The sequence below is a fragment of the Canis lupus genome, chromosome 1, assembly GCF_048164855.1.
Source record: "Canis lupus baileyi chromosome 1, mCanLup2.hap1, whole genome shotgun sequence".
Lineage (NCBI taxonomy): Eukaryota > Metazoa > Chordata > Mammalia > Carnivora > Canidae > Canis > Canis lupus.
The window spans coordinates 112,542,816-112,558,259 of NC_132838.1; the positions used below are offsets into that span (position 1 = coordinate 112,542,816).

Consider the following 15,444-nt stretch of genomic DNA (forward strand, 5'->3'; position numbering starts at 1 on the left):
TGTGTTAAACAGCTTTAATTTCGGTCATTTCGGCTTCTCGGCACAGTAAGAAATATTGCACATGATCAACATGTTTTGTTCTGGGGACGGGGACAAGGGTAGGGGGAATCACCTTCTTAGAAAGTACAACCCAAGTTGGGAGGGCAGAGGGGGTGGGGAGAGAACCCTCCCCATGCCTGTGGCAAAGTGCAGGAGCCCCCACCCCAAACTAACCTGAGTCCAGCCCCTCTGGGGAAAAAAGGGGTGCATGAACTCCCCCTACTCCACAGGCACCTCCCTGTGGCCCAAGGCCCACACTACCCTCCAGCTTGTAGCCCTCACATGAGCCATTTTGCATAAAGTACAAGTGAAAAGGTCTGAAGGTAACACACTCCAGGTTATATACAGGGGCTCGGTGGAGGCAGACTGTGCCCCTGCTTCCCCTCAGCTGCCCCCCATCACAGGGAGAAAGCTGTGGGGGGAGGGGATAGACCAGAGGAGCAGACCTCATTCCGCCCCACATTAGAAAGGACGAAATGGCTTTATTGGGGAGGAGGTAACCATCCTGCCCCCCCATTCCTGCCACCTACATACTGTCCATGTCCTGAGGGGGGTACTGTAGGTCCCGGGATCTTCTCGGACCCCTCACCTGCCTGTGGCAGCTGTGGAGGGGCCGGGGGGTGGGGGGGATGGCTGGGGGGGGCCCTCCCAGCCAGGCTGTCCGGGACCCGGTTCTGGAGGTGGAGGCAGTGGCGGGGCAGCCGGAGCTGTGCCAGAGTCCGAGCCAGGTGAGGTGGGGTCGGGGCCCCCAGCAGGGCTGGGAGTGGGGACAGGGGCAGCAGCAGTGCCAGCAGGGGGCGGTCCGGGGAGGGGGGCGTCAGCTCCAGGGGGCTGCTCCGTGGGCGTGGCGGCCTGCATGATCTTCTGGCGCACCTCCCGGATCTTCAACTGCAGGCAGACCTTTGAGGGGAAGATGTCTGCGTAGCGGGCCTGGAAGGCTGCCGTGGCCTGGGCTGGGGACAGAAGGACAGTGGTGGTGGGGGAAGGCCAGGGTGAGAGGAGCAGGCAGGTCCTCTTCCAAGTGTCCCCCACAGCGCTAAGCTAGACTCACCTGATGGGAAGAAGCCATGGTCCTGGAAGAGCTGCATGACCAGGGCCCGGCGCTGGTCCAGGGTGCGCCGCAGTGAAGAGTATGGCACCTTCTCATATTCCAGCTCCCCAAGCACATCCTCGGCTTCCGTACCTGGGAGTGGTGAAAGGAGCAGGGTCGAGGGGACCGCAGCAGCCTTCCCTCCGCCCCTGACCCCCATCTGATGTGTCCACCCAGCAGCCCTCACCGAGTTCTATTCCACAGCAGAGTTCAGAGGGGGCACCCGCCTCTGGACCCTGTCAGGCTCCAGAACCCACCCTCCCATTCTTGACCTGCCATCCTTCTGCTCAGCGACACCTGTCTCACTTCTCATCTGTAACCCCATTCCCAAGACCCCACCTTTCTTGCAGGCCCTGGGTCTCCTATAGCTCTGCCTGCCTCGGGGTCAGTACCTGTACGGTCAAAGGTGAAGATGTCCCCCTCACACTTGGCACTCTTAGGGGTGTTGGGCTCGGAGCTGCAACTGGAGCGTCTCCTCATCTTGCGCTTGGGCGAGGTGGGGTCCTCAGGGGCTGAGTCCAGGTCTGGTCCAACAAAAGCAGGCTCAGCGGAGGCAGCCCCAGTCTGTCCTGTACCTACCCCGGGAGCCCCCACCTCGCCTACCAGTGGAGTTCTTCCTCTTCTTGCGGTAGGAGCCCAGGATGGCCCGGGGCGAGGTGGCCAGAGACTGCAGGGTTGGCGAAGGCAGCACCTCCTCAGGCCGGAACTCAGGCAGCTCAGCAAAGCGCTCCTCGAAGTCCACCTCCGACAGGACCCTGCTGGAGAGCCGGCAGGGTCACCTCTCCTGTCCTAGGCTGCAGCTACCCCCTCTCCTGCCAGCCCCGCACACACTGCCACGGACCCCAGCCCATGCTCACTTGTCCACAGAGTCAAAGGTCTTCTTCAGGGGCGGGGGCCGCACCTTCACCTTCTTGCCGGTACCAGCGGCCTCCTTGCGCTCGGGGGTGTCCCCGGCTGCCCTCCCACTGCTGCCCTCGCTACTGCTGCTGCCGCCACCGCCAGGGGCTGGGGCCGGAGCTGGTGCTGGGCTGGGAGGGGTGGGAGGCTCCCCACGGCTCTCCAGACCCAGCCCAGGGACTCGCCAGTCTGAAGATGAGCCGGGGAATTTGCTGGCCTGGGGTAGGGATGGCAGGGAGACAGAGAACACTGGGTTCAGACTCACCGGGGCCGAACCCAGAACGACAAATAGATGGATGCTGACTGCCCCAGATATAGAGCCTTGGAGAAGACCCAGTCACACAAACAAGCAAAAGAGACAGAAGCCCCCTGCCCCACCAACAAGGACACAGATCAGACAAGCATGCAGGAAAGAGGGATGGAACAGAAAAGCAGGCAGTGGACTAAGACAGAGCCTCCAGGCCCACTGTGCACTCACCATGGTCTCAGGGCCCTTGCTGCTAGTCCGCTCCTCAGCAGGCAGGGGCGGTGGGGGGCTACTCCGGGCTGTGGGAGCCCAGGTCTCTGGGGGCGGTGGAGGGGCTGGTGTTGCAGGTTGCCCCTCAAGCTCAGACTCAGGGGTAGGGGGCTCACGGGCTGGGCCAGGCTCCAAGGGCTGCCGGGCTGCAGGGCCTGACCGCCCAGGGGCACCTGCCTCAAAGGAACCCACGGGAATGCTGGCGATGGCTGCCTTCACTTTCTGGGGGGCCTTAGGGGTGGGCCGCTGGGCCTTGGGGGCCACTAAGCTGTAGGTCATGGAGCCTGCTGGTGGGGAGAAGAGCATTTGCTGAGCCAGGCCTGTCTGGAGCCCATCTCCTGGGTCCCCCAACTCACCCCACCCTGGGTTGGCCCAACACCCACCTGTGGCATTAGGGAAAGGGCTGGTAGGGGCCGGGGTGGCAGTGGCAGGGGCCGGTGGGCCCTTGGGCAGGATGTTGGCAGCAGGTGGGGTGGTGCTAGTGGCCACAGTGTAGACCAGGCCCGGGGGAGCCTGGGATGGCTGGGCCAGGGGTGCTGAGGAGGTGGGTGCAGGGCTGCCAGGGTAAAACGCTGTGATGACGGGACCTCCGGGGGCTGTGCAGGTGGGCGGCAGCTGGGGGCTGGGCACGGGCGACACGCCCACCTGGCCAGGAGCCAGCAGCGGGGCTTGGCCTGCAGGGACAGAGACAGAGAAAGAGAGGCAGGGGCCCCAGTTAAGGGCCTGGGCCACCTCAGCACCACCCTGGGTCCCCAGCTCTGCCTGCCAGGCTGCCCCTCACCTGAAAGCAGGGGCTGCACAAAGGCAGGTCCGCTGGGCCCCAGCGAGGTGAAGCCTAGGGCTACCGAGCTCGTGGGCCCATACGAGGTGACTGTTCCAGCCTGGCTGGACGTAGGGCTGGTGCCCAGGGGCAACGCGTGCCCACCCGCCGACTGCACGTAGGTGATTCTGCCGCAGGGAGAGGAAGGGGGAGGAATGAGGTGAGCTGCGGCCCCCCCACCGCCCCGCCAAGCCCTTCTCTGGGCTGGCCTCCAGGTGACGTTCAGCTGCCATTACCTGGTGGAAGAGGGCAGCAGGACCTTCTGAGGCTGCGAGGTGGGTCCAGAGAGTGTGGCTGGGCTGAGGGGCGGCACCAGGCCGCTGGGTGTGCTCACAGGCACCGGAGTCAGCTGGATGATCTGTGGGCAAGGGCACCCACAGGCTGGGGTGAGCTGGGGACTCAGAATGGGGCGAGGGAGGACCAAGGAAGGTGGGTCTTAGCAAAGACAGGGAACACAAAATTTGGAATTGAGACAGAAAGGGACAAAGACAAAAAAGCAAGGCGTGTGAAAAACAAAGGAACAAGTCGCAGGCACTTAGCACAGAACCGAGATGCACACAGACGTTGAAGCAAGCAGAAAGACACGATCCCACAAACAGGATTCCAGAGAGACAGACAGAACTGAAAAAAAGCACGAGACCAAAAAAAAAAAAAAAAAAAAAAAAAGGCAGACACAGAAACCATGGCACAGAAACCAATACCCAGGAGAGAACAGACAAGGAACAGGTGGAGCCCAGATGCCTTTACCTTGCTGGGTGGCTGGGCACCATTCTGCACAGGTACTGAAAAAGGTGGGCTCACCAGGGGCAGCGGCTGGCCAGCCCCTCCACCCCGCACTGACATGCTAGGGGCTGCCAGGGGCACCAGCACCTTCCCGGGTAGCAGCTGGGCTGAGCCACCCGGGGGCGGGGCCTGCACAGGAGAAACGGACTGGGCTGCAAGAGGAGAGGAGAAATTAGGAGGGAGCCACAGGGGCTCTGGGGCCCCTCTCCTTCACGGCTCAGCCCAGGCCTCACCTTTTGGGGGCGGAGCGGAGGGTACAGACTGCAGGATGGGGATGCCAGGAGTGGGTGCGGTGGCCGCCAGAACTTTGCCATTGGTGGAGGTGCCCGGTGGGAGAGTGAACCGGATGCTGGTGGTGGGTGCGGGGCCGCCGGGAGCTGCTGTCTTGGTCCCAGGGGCTGGTGCCGGGGCGGGTGCCACCTGAAGCTGCTGGGGCAGCGTGGGCAGGATGTACTGCACCTGGGTGATTCCCCCAGCTTTGCCCAAGGCACCTGGCTGCAGGATGCCCAGGGGCACAGGCCCATTGGGGCCACTCCCTGCACCTGCTCCTGAGCCTGTAGTGGCCCCACTGCCAGGGGCCCCCTGGGCTATGAACTGAACAGCAGGGGGTGCTGGGGCCCCATAACCGGGCGTGCCCACCAGCAGGTTGGTGACCGTGGCAGGGGCCTTCCCCACGGTGCCCAGTAGGGGCCCAGCCACCAGATGCGGGGCTGGCGAGGTGGCTGCTGCTGACTTCTTGTCCGAATATACTAAGCTTACACCCAGTGGGGAGCTCCCAGGAGCCCGGGACCCTGCGACCGGCTCAGTCCTGGCACCTGCTGTGTCATTTGGAGATGCCTCAGCCCGGCCAGAGGTGGGGAAGGGCTTAGAGGCAATGGGCACAGGAGTGCTACTGACAGGCCGTACCACGTTGGTGACCATGGTAGCAGCTGGGCGGGACAGGGGGGCTGCTGGGGCCCCATAGGACAGTGAGGGAGCCGGGGCCGAGGGCATGCGGCTTCCGCTGCCTTCCCGGTCCTCCTTGTTTGAGGGCAGGACCAGCGTCTGTAGGACACTTCCTCCCCCACCAGGAGGGGCTGCAATGACCGAGGGGCCTGGCGGCTCCAGGCTTCCCACGCTTTCAGGTCTCTTGCGTCGGAAAGCCGCAGGATCCGTTGGAAGGAACCGGGTGGCCTTGGAAGGTGTCACTGGGCCCCCAGCCCCAGGGGGTGGGGGCCGTAGTGGGCCTGCTGTGCTGCCCTGGCCTGACTCCTGGGCCTTGAAGGTCCCTGAGCCCAATGGGAAGGAGGTGGCTGCTGAGGCTGAGGAGGAGGCAGGTGAGGACGAGGAGGAAGAGGACGGGGTGGGCCCGTAGCCTTTGCCAAAGGCTGGAGGTGGGTCCGGGGGCCCTGGGGGCTCAGGGTCCAGCGGTGGGCGGCAGTGGGTAAAGGAGGAACGAATCACAGGCGAGAACACCTTCCGGCCGAAGCCCTAGGTGGAAGAAGGAGACACAACCACATCAGGGAGCCTGGATACCCCCAACTTGCCCAACCCTGTCCTGCCCAGGAGGGAGGCCAGCTGAAGGCCTCAATTCATCCAAGGTGTGACCATTTTGCCACGGGATGAGTAGCTTGCCCTTTCTGGGCCTCAATCTCCCTCTGTGGTGACGCACCCAAGAGCAGGTTATCTCCCCTGCCTCGGACTGTTACCAGAGAGCACCAATTCCCCAGCCCTCACCTTGCTGCCCTCTGGGTCCTCCCCAGAGCTGTCTCCGCTCTCACTGTCAGTCACCCGCTCCTTGCACTTGAGGTCAATGTCAGTGGTGCCAAAGCCGTCGTCAGCTGAGGGACGGAAAATTATTGGCAAAAGGGCTAGGGGCCGGACTGCCCAGGAGGAACAGCACGGAGCCCAGGCTCAGGCCTCAGCTCCCCGCTAAGCCAGAAGGAACTGGCGTCCAAGAACACTGTTCCTCAGTCTAGGATTTACCCCCCTGCCCGACGGGGGGCCTAAGAGCATGCAGATAACACCACCTAACACTGTGCCCGATGGCCTGGCCATCCATGCCCCTGTCCTCCTGGTTTCCTGCCTGGCCGGGAGCTTCCCAAGGGCAGGGCTGGGTCTACTCAGTTTGGCCTGGACTGAATATGCCTGCAATCATAAACAGACATGCAAGAGAAGAAAGAGGAAGAGCCTGAGGCCTAGATCAGATCTTTGCCCACCCCCCAAACCCTAGCCTACTGCTCTCTGAGCAGGATTCTGGGCCTCGCAACTTACCAATGACATCATCGTCTCCCTCCTCCTCACAGATGACCATGCGTTCCTCGTCACTGGTCATGTCCTCACTGGCTGCACGCTGGGAACGGGAGGCCCGGGTGGGCAGCAGTGGGGGTCGCCCACTGGCCGCCAGGGCACCTCCCTCACCGGAGGCTGAGAAGGGGCCTGGAGCCCCATATTGGGTGGAAGGCTTTGGACCGGAATAGGACGCAGGGCCAGACACCATCTGCAGGGCATGTACCAGAGTTCAGTGGGGGCCATCACCTCAGGGCAGCCCTCCTTGCCCATGTCCCCTACCCCCCAGACCTGAGTCAGCTCCTGTAGTGCCTGGCTATCTACTTCGCCACCATCCAGGCTGTGGACCCCGCTGTGGGAGAAGGCCCGAGGCCGGGCTGAGCCAGGTCCGCCCACTGTATGCAGACGCTCTGCCCCACAGGAGCCACTCCCCGGAGCCTTGGTATCCGAACTCAAGAGTGTCTGGGCTGCAACAGACAGGAGCTCCGAGGACACTGCAGAGCGGTAGGAGAGAAGCGTCACAGCGTCAAGACACCTTGTGCCGGCACCCAGACTGGCCAAGACATCCACAAACAGCTCTAAATACTGGACAAGAGAAGTTTAAAAACCCTAGGCCACCTGGCAGAAAATATACCAGTCACCAGCCCAGCATTTCCTAACAAATTGCTCCCTGGGAGGCGGGCCTTCTTTGAGTACGAAAAGCTGAAGACAGGGGGTGGGGTGCTGGCCAGCTACCTAACCATCCCCACGTCTCAGAGAGAAAGTGACCCCACCCTCAGAGTTGCAGGCCCCACCATAGGAGCACTCCCCAAAAGTGCCTCAGGACGGCACTGCACACGCTAGACACTATGCCACTAGCAGCAGCCACGAGGGGCTTCCAACTGTGGTTCTGGGAACCAGCCAAGCTGGGGTTTACACGCCGGCTCTACCATTCACTGGTCTCCCAGAACTTCCCACAAGTGATTCCGCCTCTGTAAGTCTCGGTTTTCTTATCTGGAAAGCGGGTTACAGCTTCCAGAAGTAGAGATTATACTCCTTTTGTTACCTGGCATGTAGTAAACGCTCAGTAAACGACAACCGATAATGAGATCACTGCTTGGAAACTTTGTCTGTCTGGGCCTCCCTGGCTCCTTCATACGAGACAAGGGCCAGTTCCTTTAGGGGTAAGGGTCACCAAATAAAATGATCGGACAGAGAGAGGCTTCTGGGGTGAGGGCGAAGGCAATGAGGGAGAGGTAGCTGGCACTTCTCAGGGAGGTTGGTGCAGCAGGGAGAGAAAACAGAGGCGCTGACCAACCTCCAGGGGCGGCGGCAGTTCCCGTCTCTGACATGCTCCGCTCCCTAGTCTCCTTGTGCCCTCCTGCCAGCCCCAGGCTCGTGGGCTTGGCCTCTGAGCTGGATTTCTTCCTGTCCTTGTTGCACCACTTCCAGTCTGGGTGAGCTTTAAAGTGGGCCTCCTTCACCTGGCCAGGGAGAGAGGAGGGACCCTTCATTCCCTCGTCCCACCAGAGGAAGCTGGGGAAGAGCCAAGAGGAAGAGGCATTACCTGGAAGGCCAGGTCATGGTACTTCTGCTTTTCCTTGGGCCCCAGGGCGTACCACCACTCGCCCAGGATCTTGCTGACGGTCCGGTTGTCCTGGTTGGGGTGACGCTGGTGGACCAGGGCTCGGTGCCGCTTGCTGAAGATCATGAAGGCATTCATGGGCCGCCGGATATGGTCCTTCTCCCGCTGCAGCAGACACAGGCCCAAGTGGGATGGTTAAAACCAGGAGACAGGCTCCGGCAGCCGTAGAGCAAGCTAGGGACAGGTAGAGATGAGGCACCTTGTTGGGGCTGCGTCCATCCTTCTCTGAAGAGGAGTCTCGTTCCTTTGGCAGGGCACTGAGAGACTGGGTCCGGCGTTTCCCGGGTGGCAGGGGCAACTGGATCTCAGGAGACATGATGGAGAGGAAGCTGTGGCAGGAGTGGCAGGGACAGTGAGGGCCATATCTAGGGCCACCCCACCCCCCAGGCCCAAGCCTCGTAGCACTCACGCATCATCGTGGTCACTCTCTGTCTCACTGTCCAGCCGGGGCTCTCCTGGAGGGCCAGGGGCATCCTCCTCAGTGGCGGGAGGGGGACCCTTTCCAGGTTCCACCACCCCCAAAGTGTGGGGGGGTCCAGGCCCTGGACTCTCAGGGCATGTGGCTCCAGGGGGCCGCCCAGGATCAGCATTCCCTGTCCCACCTGGGGGCTGCTCATGAGCAACAGCTGCCGACTCAGCAGGTTCTGGGGGCAGAGAGGCAGGTCAGAGGGCTCTTGGACCATCTGGACCCTATCCCCACACCTTCTGTGGCCCCCCGCTCCTCACCTTTGCTCTGGTTGGAGGCCACTGGGTGGCTGGCAGGTTGCTGGGCCTCACTTGGCTGCACAGAGGGGTCGGGCTGGCTGGGGGCCAGAAAGGGTACTAAGGAGTGCCAGGGGAACACAGCAACAGAGCGAGGTTCCACATTCGTCCACACTGTGGGAAGAAGCCAGCTAAGCTGTGCAGAAGACCTTGCCCTTGACCCCCAACTCAAGCTCTTTTCCACCCTGGATGAGGTGGCTCTACTCTTCTTTTACATCCCCTTCCACTATCCCAGAGCCTCAGAGGCTCATGCACACGACATCACTCAGGAAAAACTCCTCCCTGAAAGATTTCGAGGTTTATAAAAAAGAAAACAGAAGCTGGGAAGGGAAATAGGCCTCACGCCCCATTCCCTCCCCCACCTCCACCAGCCCTGCCACCAGGGACCAGGCCAGAGGAATGACTGGCTCCTGTCACAAACCAGGCCATGTTCGACTGCCATCTCATACTCCCAGGGCCCCAAGACCTCATCAGGGCTAGGAACCCTCCCCAGTCATGCCACGTTCCCAGCACCCGTGTTGCTATCTCACATGATCCTACATCTTTGCCTTGCACTCCCTTTCTCTCCCTTGAGGAGACCATGGCTTGGTTTGCCCCTCTCTTCTCTGTTACCCATAAGGGGTGGGGCCTTAAGTCTTTCTCCTTGCCTCCCTCGCCATACCACAAACCCCAAGGAGCTAGACCCGCCTTTCCTGGGTTGGGCACAGGTGGCTCCAGCATCTCCCCCACCCACTAGGAGAATCTACTGCCCATTAAGAGGTCTCCCAGCCCCTTTCCCTCTCAACCCTGAGCTTAACCTGAGTGCAGCATCCAGCCCCCTTGCCCAAAAAGAAAGGAGGGTGCAGTAAACTCCTTGGAAGAAAAAGCACAGACAATACGACAGACAAGAAAACTGTAACAAGTCTGCGCCCAAGGAATACAAAAGTGCCAGGTGTTTTCTTGAACACATGCACAGGAAGGCACTTCCCTCCCAGGGCGGTAGTCCCAGGGGTCCAACCTTCTGCCCCAGGAGCTGGGTGGTAGCAGGGTTAAGCCCTGGTCTGGGACCCATCCCTGGTGGGGCTCCCGGGGCAGGCTTAGGCTAGGAGTGGGCTGCCCTCTCACTGCTGGCTCCCTGGGGGAAGTGGAACCAGCAGAGGAGGCCCCTGCGAGGGAAGATGATGAAGAGAGAAGGGAAACGCCCTAGCCTTGGTCTCCATCATTCCAGGCCTCCCCCTGATCCAGATCAATCTGACCTGGGGTGACCCCTCTATGCCTTCAAAAGCCTGGACTAAGAGAGCTCTATAAGTGACACTGGCCTCGAGACCTGAGTCTTCAAGGGGCTGACAAAAGAAAAAGTAGCCATCAAATCAACCAAAGGGAGAGAAGGAAGCCAGCACCGGAGGGGGGGGGGGTCTCAAGACCCTGTGAGGACCCTGTCCCCGATCCCTGGGGGCACTGGGGACCACAAAAGCCTACTCAGCCCTCCAACCCCAAGGACCTGAACCTGTCCCTCTCTTCACCAAGATCTTTCTCATCAGGTCTCCTCATCTGCTGGGTGGGGAAGAAGGGGACCAGCAGACAATGGGTGAAGAGTCCTTTGGTCCTGCCCCTCCTCTAGTCCTCCTCAGTGCACTACCGTCCAGGTTCTTGGGTCCCTCCCTCTGTCTCTGCAAAGCACACCACAAACACTCCAGCCCATCACTCTGTTCTAAGCAAGCAGAGCCTCACTCACTTCTCAAGCCCTGTTCTTAGCCCCACTACTAGATCACAATCCCTTCCCCCTCTCTTCCACCTAAGGCCAGCAGGTCTCACGCTGCCCCTATTCTAATGCACGCTCCCCAGCCAGTTACTCTGCACCCCTCACCTCGAATGACAACGGACCACGCCACCCCATCACCCAAACACCACAGCTGTCCCCAGCTACGCCCCTCTCCTCATTCCCATCACTTCCGCTACACTCCCACCTGCCGTCACTAACCGCTTGGCCCAGCCGAGCTCTCTAACTTTCCGTCACCCCTGTACTCCGCCTCTATCACTCTCGTACTATACCCCTATCACCATTACGCCGCACTCAGCACCCCGACACCTTGACCCCTGCAGTCCCAGGGCCCAGGCGCTACTGACCGAACATGCCGAGGCCACGGGAGGCCCCGCCGGACGCGGGCACCAGGGGCCTGTGGGCTGAGTACATGGTCCGGCGCGGGGGGGCCCGGCCGGGGCTCTCGCCTCCTCAGCGGCCGCCGCCACTCCGCCCGCCGCCGGCTCCTCGGCCGTCGCCGCTCGGGCCCGGGGGGAGCTGGAGGCCGTCGCCGCATGCCCCCCCCCGCCGCCCCCCTCCGGCCGCCCCACGCGGGGGTCTCCGCCGGGCGCGCCTGCGCACAGCGCCGCCTGCCTCCCGCCGCCCGGGGGGCGGGGGAGGTCAGAGCGCGCCGGCCCCGCCCCGCCCCCCGGCGCGAGCGGGGGCCGTCACGGGGCGCGCGGCACAGGGGCCATCGGCGCCGCCCCCTCCCTCTCCCTCCTCCCGCGCGGTGCCCGGCGGGCGGGGCAGGCGGGGCGGGGCGCGGCGCGCGTGCGCGGGGGCGGCCCCCTCCCTTCTCCTCTCGCTGGCTCGCTCCCTCCCTCCCTCGCAGCTCCGGCGGGTAACGGCTCTGGCCCCGCGCGCCCCGACTGCCGGTGCCGCCGCCCCGCCTTTCCGGGCTCCGGGCCCGCGGCTCAGCGCCGGGTCGACCTTCGGCTCCGGGCGGGCAGACGGACCAGCGTGCGTGCGTCCGTGCGCTCCGAGCGAGCCCCGCGCAGAGCCACCGCCGCCTCCCCGCCCCGCCACTACTACGCGCTCCCCTCCCCCCGCCGCACCTCCCCCCGCCCCTTCCCCGCTTCCCCCGCGGCCTTCCGCGCAAGCCCGGCCCCCCGCGCGTGAGCCCATTGGCTGCCGCCGCCGCGCGCGGGTCAGGCCCCGCCGCGCCCGCCCCCATTGGCCGCCCCGGGGGAACGTCAGTCATATGCAAATGCGGGAAGGGCGGGGCGGGCTCCGGTTGGCCCCAAGCCGGCCCGGGGCGGGACCGCGGGAGGAGGGTGGCAGGGAGGGCGCACTGCAGTAAAGGCAGCGAGCCAGGGGGGCGGTTCGCGGCACCGCGCTGCGGAGGCCCCGGGGTTGTGTGTGGTGCTACGTGTGTCCAGTCCACGCGAGGAACACGCTCCCGCGCGGCTTGGCCCGCCTCCCTCACGCCCGCCTGGGCGCGCACGGCTCCGCAGGGCAGACGAATTGCGCGCTAGGGCTACGCGAGCCACCCTGAGCCCTCCCCAACTCACACCAGCCGACTCTGACCCCCCCCACATACATACAGACACACACACACACACCCCTCTCGTAGACTTTTCCTGCCACACCCATTATCTCATACACACCCCACGGTCAAGTCAAACACGAAGTCACACACCTTGAACACCTGCTCACATGTATGTACTACCTCCCACACTCCTGGTCCATCACTCCCCACCCATCATCATACACACGTTCTCACCCTTCCTCCACATCACCCATTTCATACACGCCTTGTCATACATGCTTCACCAACGCATATTCTCATTGCCAGCCCACATGAATCATCATACAAACAACATATCAAACAGGCAGCATTATCTCACACATCTCATCACAACCACTGCTTATCCATCATACACACACACCCCCCACATCCCTCCCACCCAGCCACACACACAATCTTCCATCTTCACACACTCTCATGTGGCCTTCCTGGCACCTCTCATCTCGGACACAGGCAAACTCTTACAGATGCCGTCATACTGACCCCGGCACACTATATAAACTTACCCCAGTGAGCACTACTTCAGTATCCTGGCCCCCCAGGTATACAGAGTGCCAAGGCCATTCATCATCATTCAGCTACCCCGCCTGACACTTAGCAGCCACCTGGGACCCTCTACCTCACAGTGTAAGGGGGGTGGGGGGGGCACAGAGCACCATTGTGGGCTGGGTCTACCACTCTAGGCTAGGAGCAACCCCTTCCAGAAAAGGCCCAGGAGAAAGAAAGGAAACTAACATGGGGGAGGGGGCGGCATGCTGAGAGTTTGTATGTATTATACTGCTCATTGAATCCTCACAGCCACTAGGGAGGTATACTTTATTACACCCATTGTTCAGATGAGAAAATGAGGCTCAGAGAAGCAGTAAATTGTGCAAGATCATGTCTCCAGAACCTAACAGCCCAGTGTTCCAACTCAGCTGCTCTTTCCACTACTGAAAATTTAACCTTGGGGTGGACCCAGGCAGACACTCCCAGAAGTCCCGGACTATGGTCAAACAATGATACAGAGAACTGCAGAAAGGTCAGAGAGCACACACACAGACACTTGCAAAGGTCTGGGGCCCATTAGGGAGAAAGGCAGAGGCCTGGGATACCCGAGATGGGCCCTGGGGTCACATTCAGTAGCGGCATGGCCCTGGGGTCACACCTGGGCAGGTAAAGGTTGCACAAGCTCAGATGGATAAAGAGTGGGCTCCTACACAGGTGGAGTCAGCAACAGGCACAAACAAATCCCATTCCCAGCCTATTCCATCCACTGACAGAGCTGAAGGCATGGAAAGGGGGCAAAAACTGGTAATCTGAGCCCAGAGGGGAAGGGAAGGTCCATAGCCCTCTGACCTCCAGAGACTGCAGGACCAGACACTTGGCTGTGAGCCTGGAGGGGGCCACTGGAGGGACTATTAGGTGACTGCCCCCTCCTCCCTACGCAGCCCCAGACTCAGACCCTCCATTACCTCACTGCCCCAGGGACTGCAATGTGAGGCAGAAATCAAGGCTGAAATCAATGTGGCCCGCTATCTCCCCACCGCTGCCCCCTCCTCTCCCCACCGGTGAGTCACCTACTGGCAAGTTAACCCCTTCCCTACTGCAGTGCAGGCGAGGACCGAGCTCAGAGAAACATTGCCCCCAGCTCCCCTACTTCTGCAGGGTGAGAGAAAGAGCTAGGCCTGGCACAGCAGGGAAAAGAGGGCCCCACACATCTGGGAGGGTTGCACATCTGGTAGAAGACACAGTGCCCACATAGGAGGGATGGGAAGAGGCCCCTTACAGGGTAGGGTACAGCCAAGTGGGGGCCCAGCCTGGCAGGGAGGGGCCGGAATCCGGGCGGGAAGGGCCCCCCTGCCCTGGGCACTGGGCCAGCCCTATACTTAGCTTCCATTGTTCAGAGTGGAGGAACCCTGGGTGGGGGTGATTGGAAGTGAAGAGGGAGCAGGTCCTAACCCCAGACAGCTCCATCTCTCCAGCCATTCTCAACCCTAACTGGGGCCTCCCTAATTGGAAAAGGCTGAGGGGGTTTCCCAAACCAGGGCCCCAGCCCCTCATCTGAGAGAGGGTGCAACGCCATCCTTCACTCAGTGCAGGTCCTCGGCATAACTATGGTGCAACCCAACCCTCTGCACCACCCCATCACCAATTCCACAAAAGGTTTGGCGCCAAACAGCCCCCGCAGCACTACCCCACCCCCAGCCCGGGGACAGGGAGCCCAGACGGAGACACCAACTGCCACCCAGGGTGGCACAGGCTGAGGCCTGTCCAGAGGCCTGGGGCGTACAGCCAGGGATGCTGACAGACTGAGGAACAGGCACACACACTCTGAACTCACGGGCCCATTTATTGAGCCCATGAGGCACCGCACCCCTGTGGCCCGCGGCTCCCCACCCTGCTCTACAGGCCTGGGTCCCCGCCTCGGCTCACCACCCCGGTGTCCCCAGCTCCCCTCACCCGCTCTCCACATACACACCCACCCACCCACCCACCCCGGGCGGCGTCGGCGACGGCCAGGGTTGCCTGGGGAACGAGCCCAGGATTGGGCTGGTGCGGCTCGGGAAGGATGGGGGCCTAAAAATAGCGCCGGGGTGAGTCAGTGTGAGTGGGGCTGGGGTAGGCAGGGGGACTAGGAGGGAAAGAGGCAGGCGAGGTGTGGGGGAGGGTCCCCAGGGATTGGGAGACGGACGGGATAGGACGGAGGGGGGCATGTGGGTTCGGGGGTGGAAAGGGGCGGCGGGTGGGGGACTGTACAGGCACCGGGATTTCAGAGGGCTGGTCGGCGCGGACTGAGGGAGGCGCCCCAACCCGGGCGGAGGAGGGGGCGCCGCCCTGCGTTCTCCTCCCCTCCCCGAGCTCACGAGATTTTCCACTCGCCGCCTGGCCCCCAGCCAGCCCCCGGCGGGCCCCACAAAGCCGCTTTGTGCTGGGAGGGCGGGCGGGCGCCCGGCCGGCCTGACACCCACGCGGGCCGCGGCGGGGCACGGGCCAGCTGGCACCCGGGCTGTCTGCGGGGGGGCCCCCCCACCCAGCCCGAGGGCGCGGCCGCTTAAGGGTTAAAGGCGCAGCAGCTTTGTTGGGGGGAGGTGTTCTCGGCCAATCAGCGTCGGCAGGCGCGTAGGCGGCCAATGGGAAAGACAGAGGCCCGCCGCTCCGGGCCTACCCCTAGGGCGCGGGAACCCGCGCCCCTCCGTGCGGACGGGGGCTGGGCGCGGTCCTCTCAGGGTGTCGGTCCGGACCTGCAATGCCCCCGGTGCACCCTGTTTCCCCGGCTGCTTCGCAAGAAAAAGGTTCAGAGGGGGATAGGGCCTTGCAAGACAGGAGGTGGCACGCTCGGGATTTGAACCCAGG

General features: G+C 62.5%; 1 protein-coding gene across 8 annotated transcripts in view; it reads right to left on the reverse strand.

The window, feature by feature from the left end:
* The window catches only part of CIC (capicua transcriptional repressor), a 26,563-nt gene continuing 11,119 nt past the window's right edge, over positions 1 to 15,444 (reverse strand). For 3 of the 8 annotated variants that reach the window (XM_072775966.1, XM_072775991.1, XM_072775963.1), the window contains 19 exons: positions 8,765 to 8,914; positions 8,448 to 8,682; positions 8,238 to 8,367; positions 7,961 to 8,143; positions 7,712 to 7,877; positions 6,706 to 6,908; positions 6,400 to 6,625; positions 5,863 to 5,966; positions 4,380 to 5,616; positions 4,111 to 4,298; positions 3,600 to 3,721; positions 3,325 to 3,491; positions 2,927 to 3,217; positions 2,505 to 2,830; positions 1,987 to 2,243; positions 1,733 to 1,887; positions 1,522 to 1,653; positions 1,091 to 1,222; positions 1 to 992 (listed from right to left, as the gene is read on the reverse strand). In XM_072775966.1, the coding sequence (XP_072632067.1) occupies positions 625 to 992; positions 1,091 to 1,222; positions 1,522 to 1,653; positions 1,733 to 1,887; positions 1,987 to 2,243; positions 2,505 to 2,830; positions 2,927 to 3,217; positions 3,325 to 3,491; positions 3,600 to 3,721; positions 4,111 to 4,298; positions 4,380 to 5,616; positions 5,863 to 5,966; positions 6,400 to 6,625; positions 6,706 to 6,908; positions 7,712 to 7,877; positions 7,961 to 8,143; positions 8,238 to 8,367; positions 8,448 to 8,682; positions 8,765 to 8,914 (4,772 nt within the window). In that variant the 3' untranslated portion in view covers positions 1 to 624. Of the gene's footprint in view, positions 993 to 1,090; positions 1,223 to 1,521; positions 1,654 to 1,732; positions 1,888 to 1,986; positions 2,244 to 2,504; positions 2,831 to 2,926; positions 3,218 to 3,324; positions 3,492 to 3,599; positions 3,722 to 4,110; positions 4,299 to 4,379; positions 5,617 to 5,862; positions 5,967 to 6,399; positions 6,626 to 6,705; positions 6,909 to 7,711; positions 7,878 to 7,960; positions 8,144 to 8,237; positions 8,368 to 8,447; positions 8,683 to 8,764; positions 8,915 to 10,906; positions 11,068 to 15,444 lie in introns of those variants that run through there. The other 5 variants (XM_072776017.1, XM_072776006.1, XM_072775973.1 and 2 more) reach the window with 5 other exon arrangements.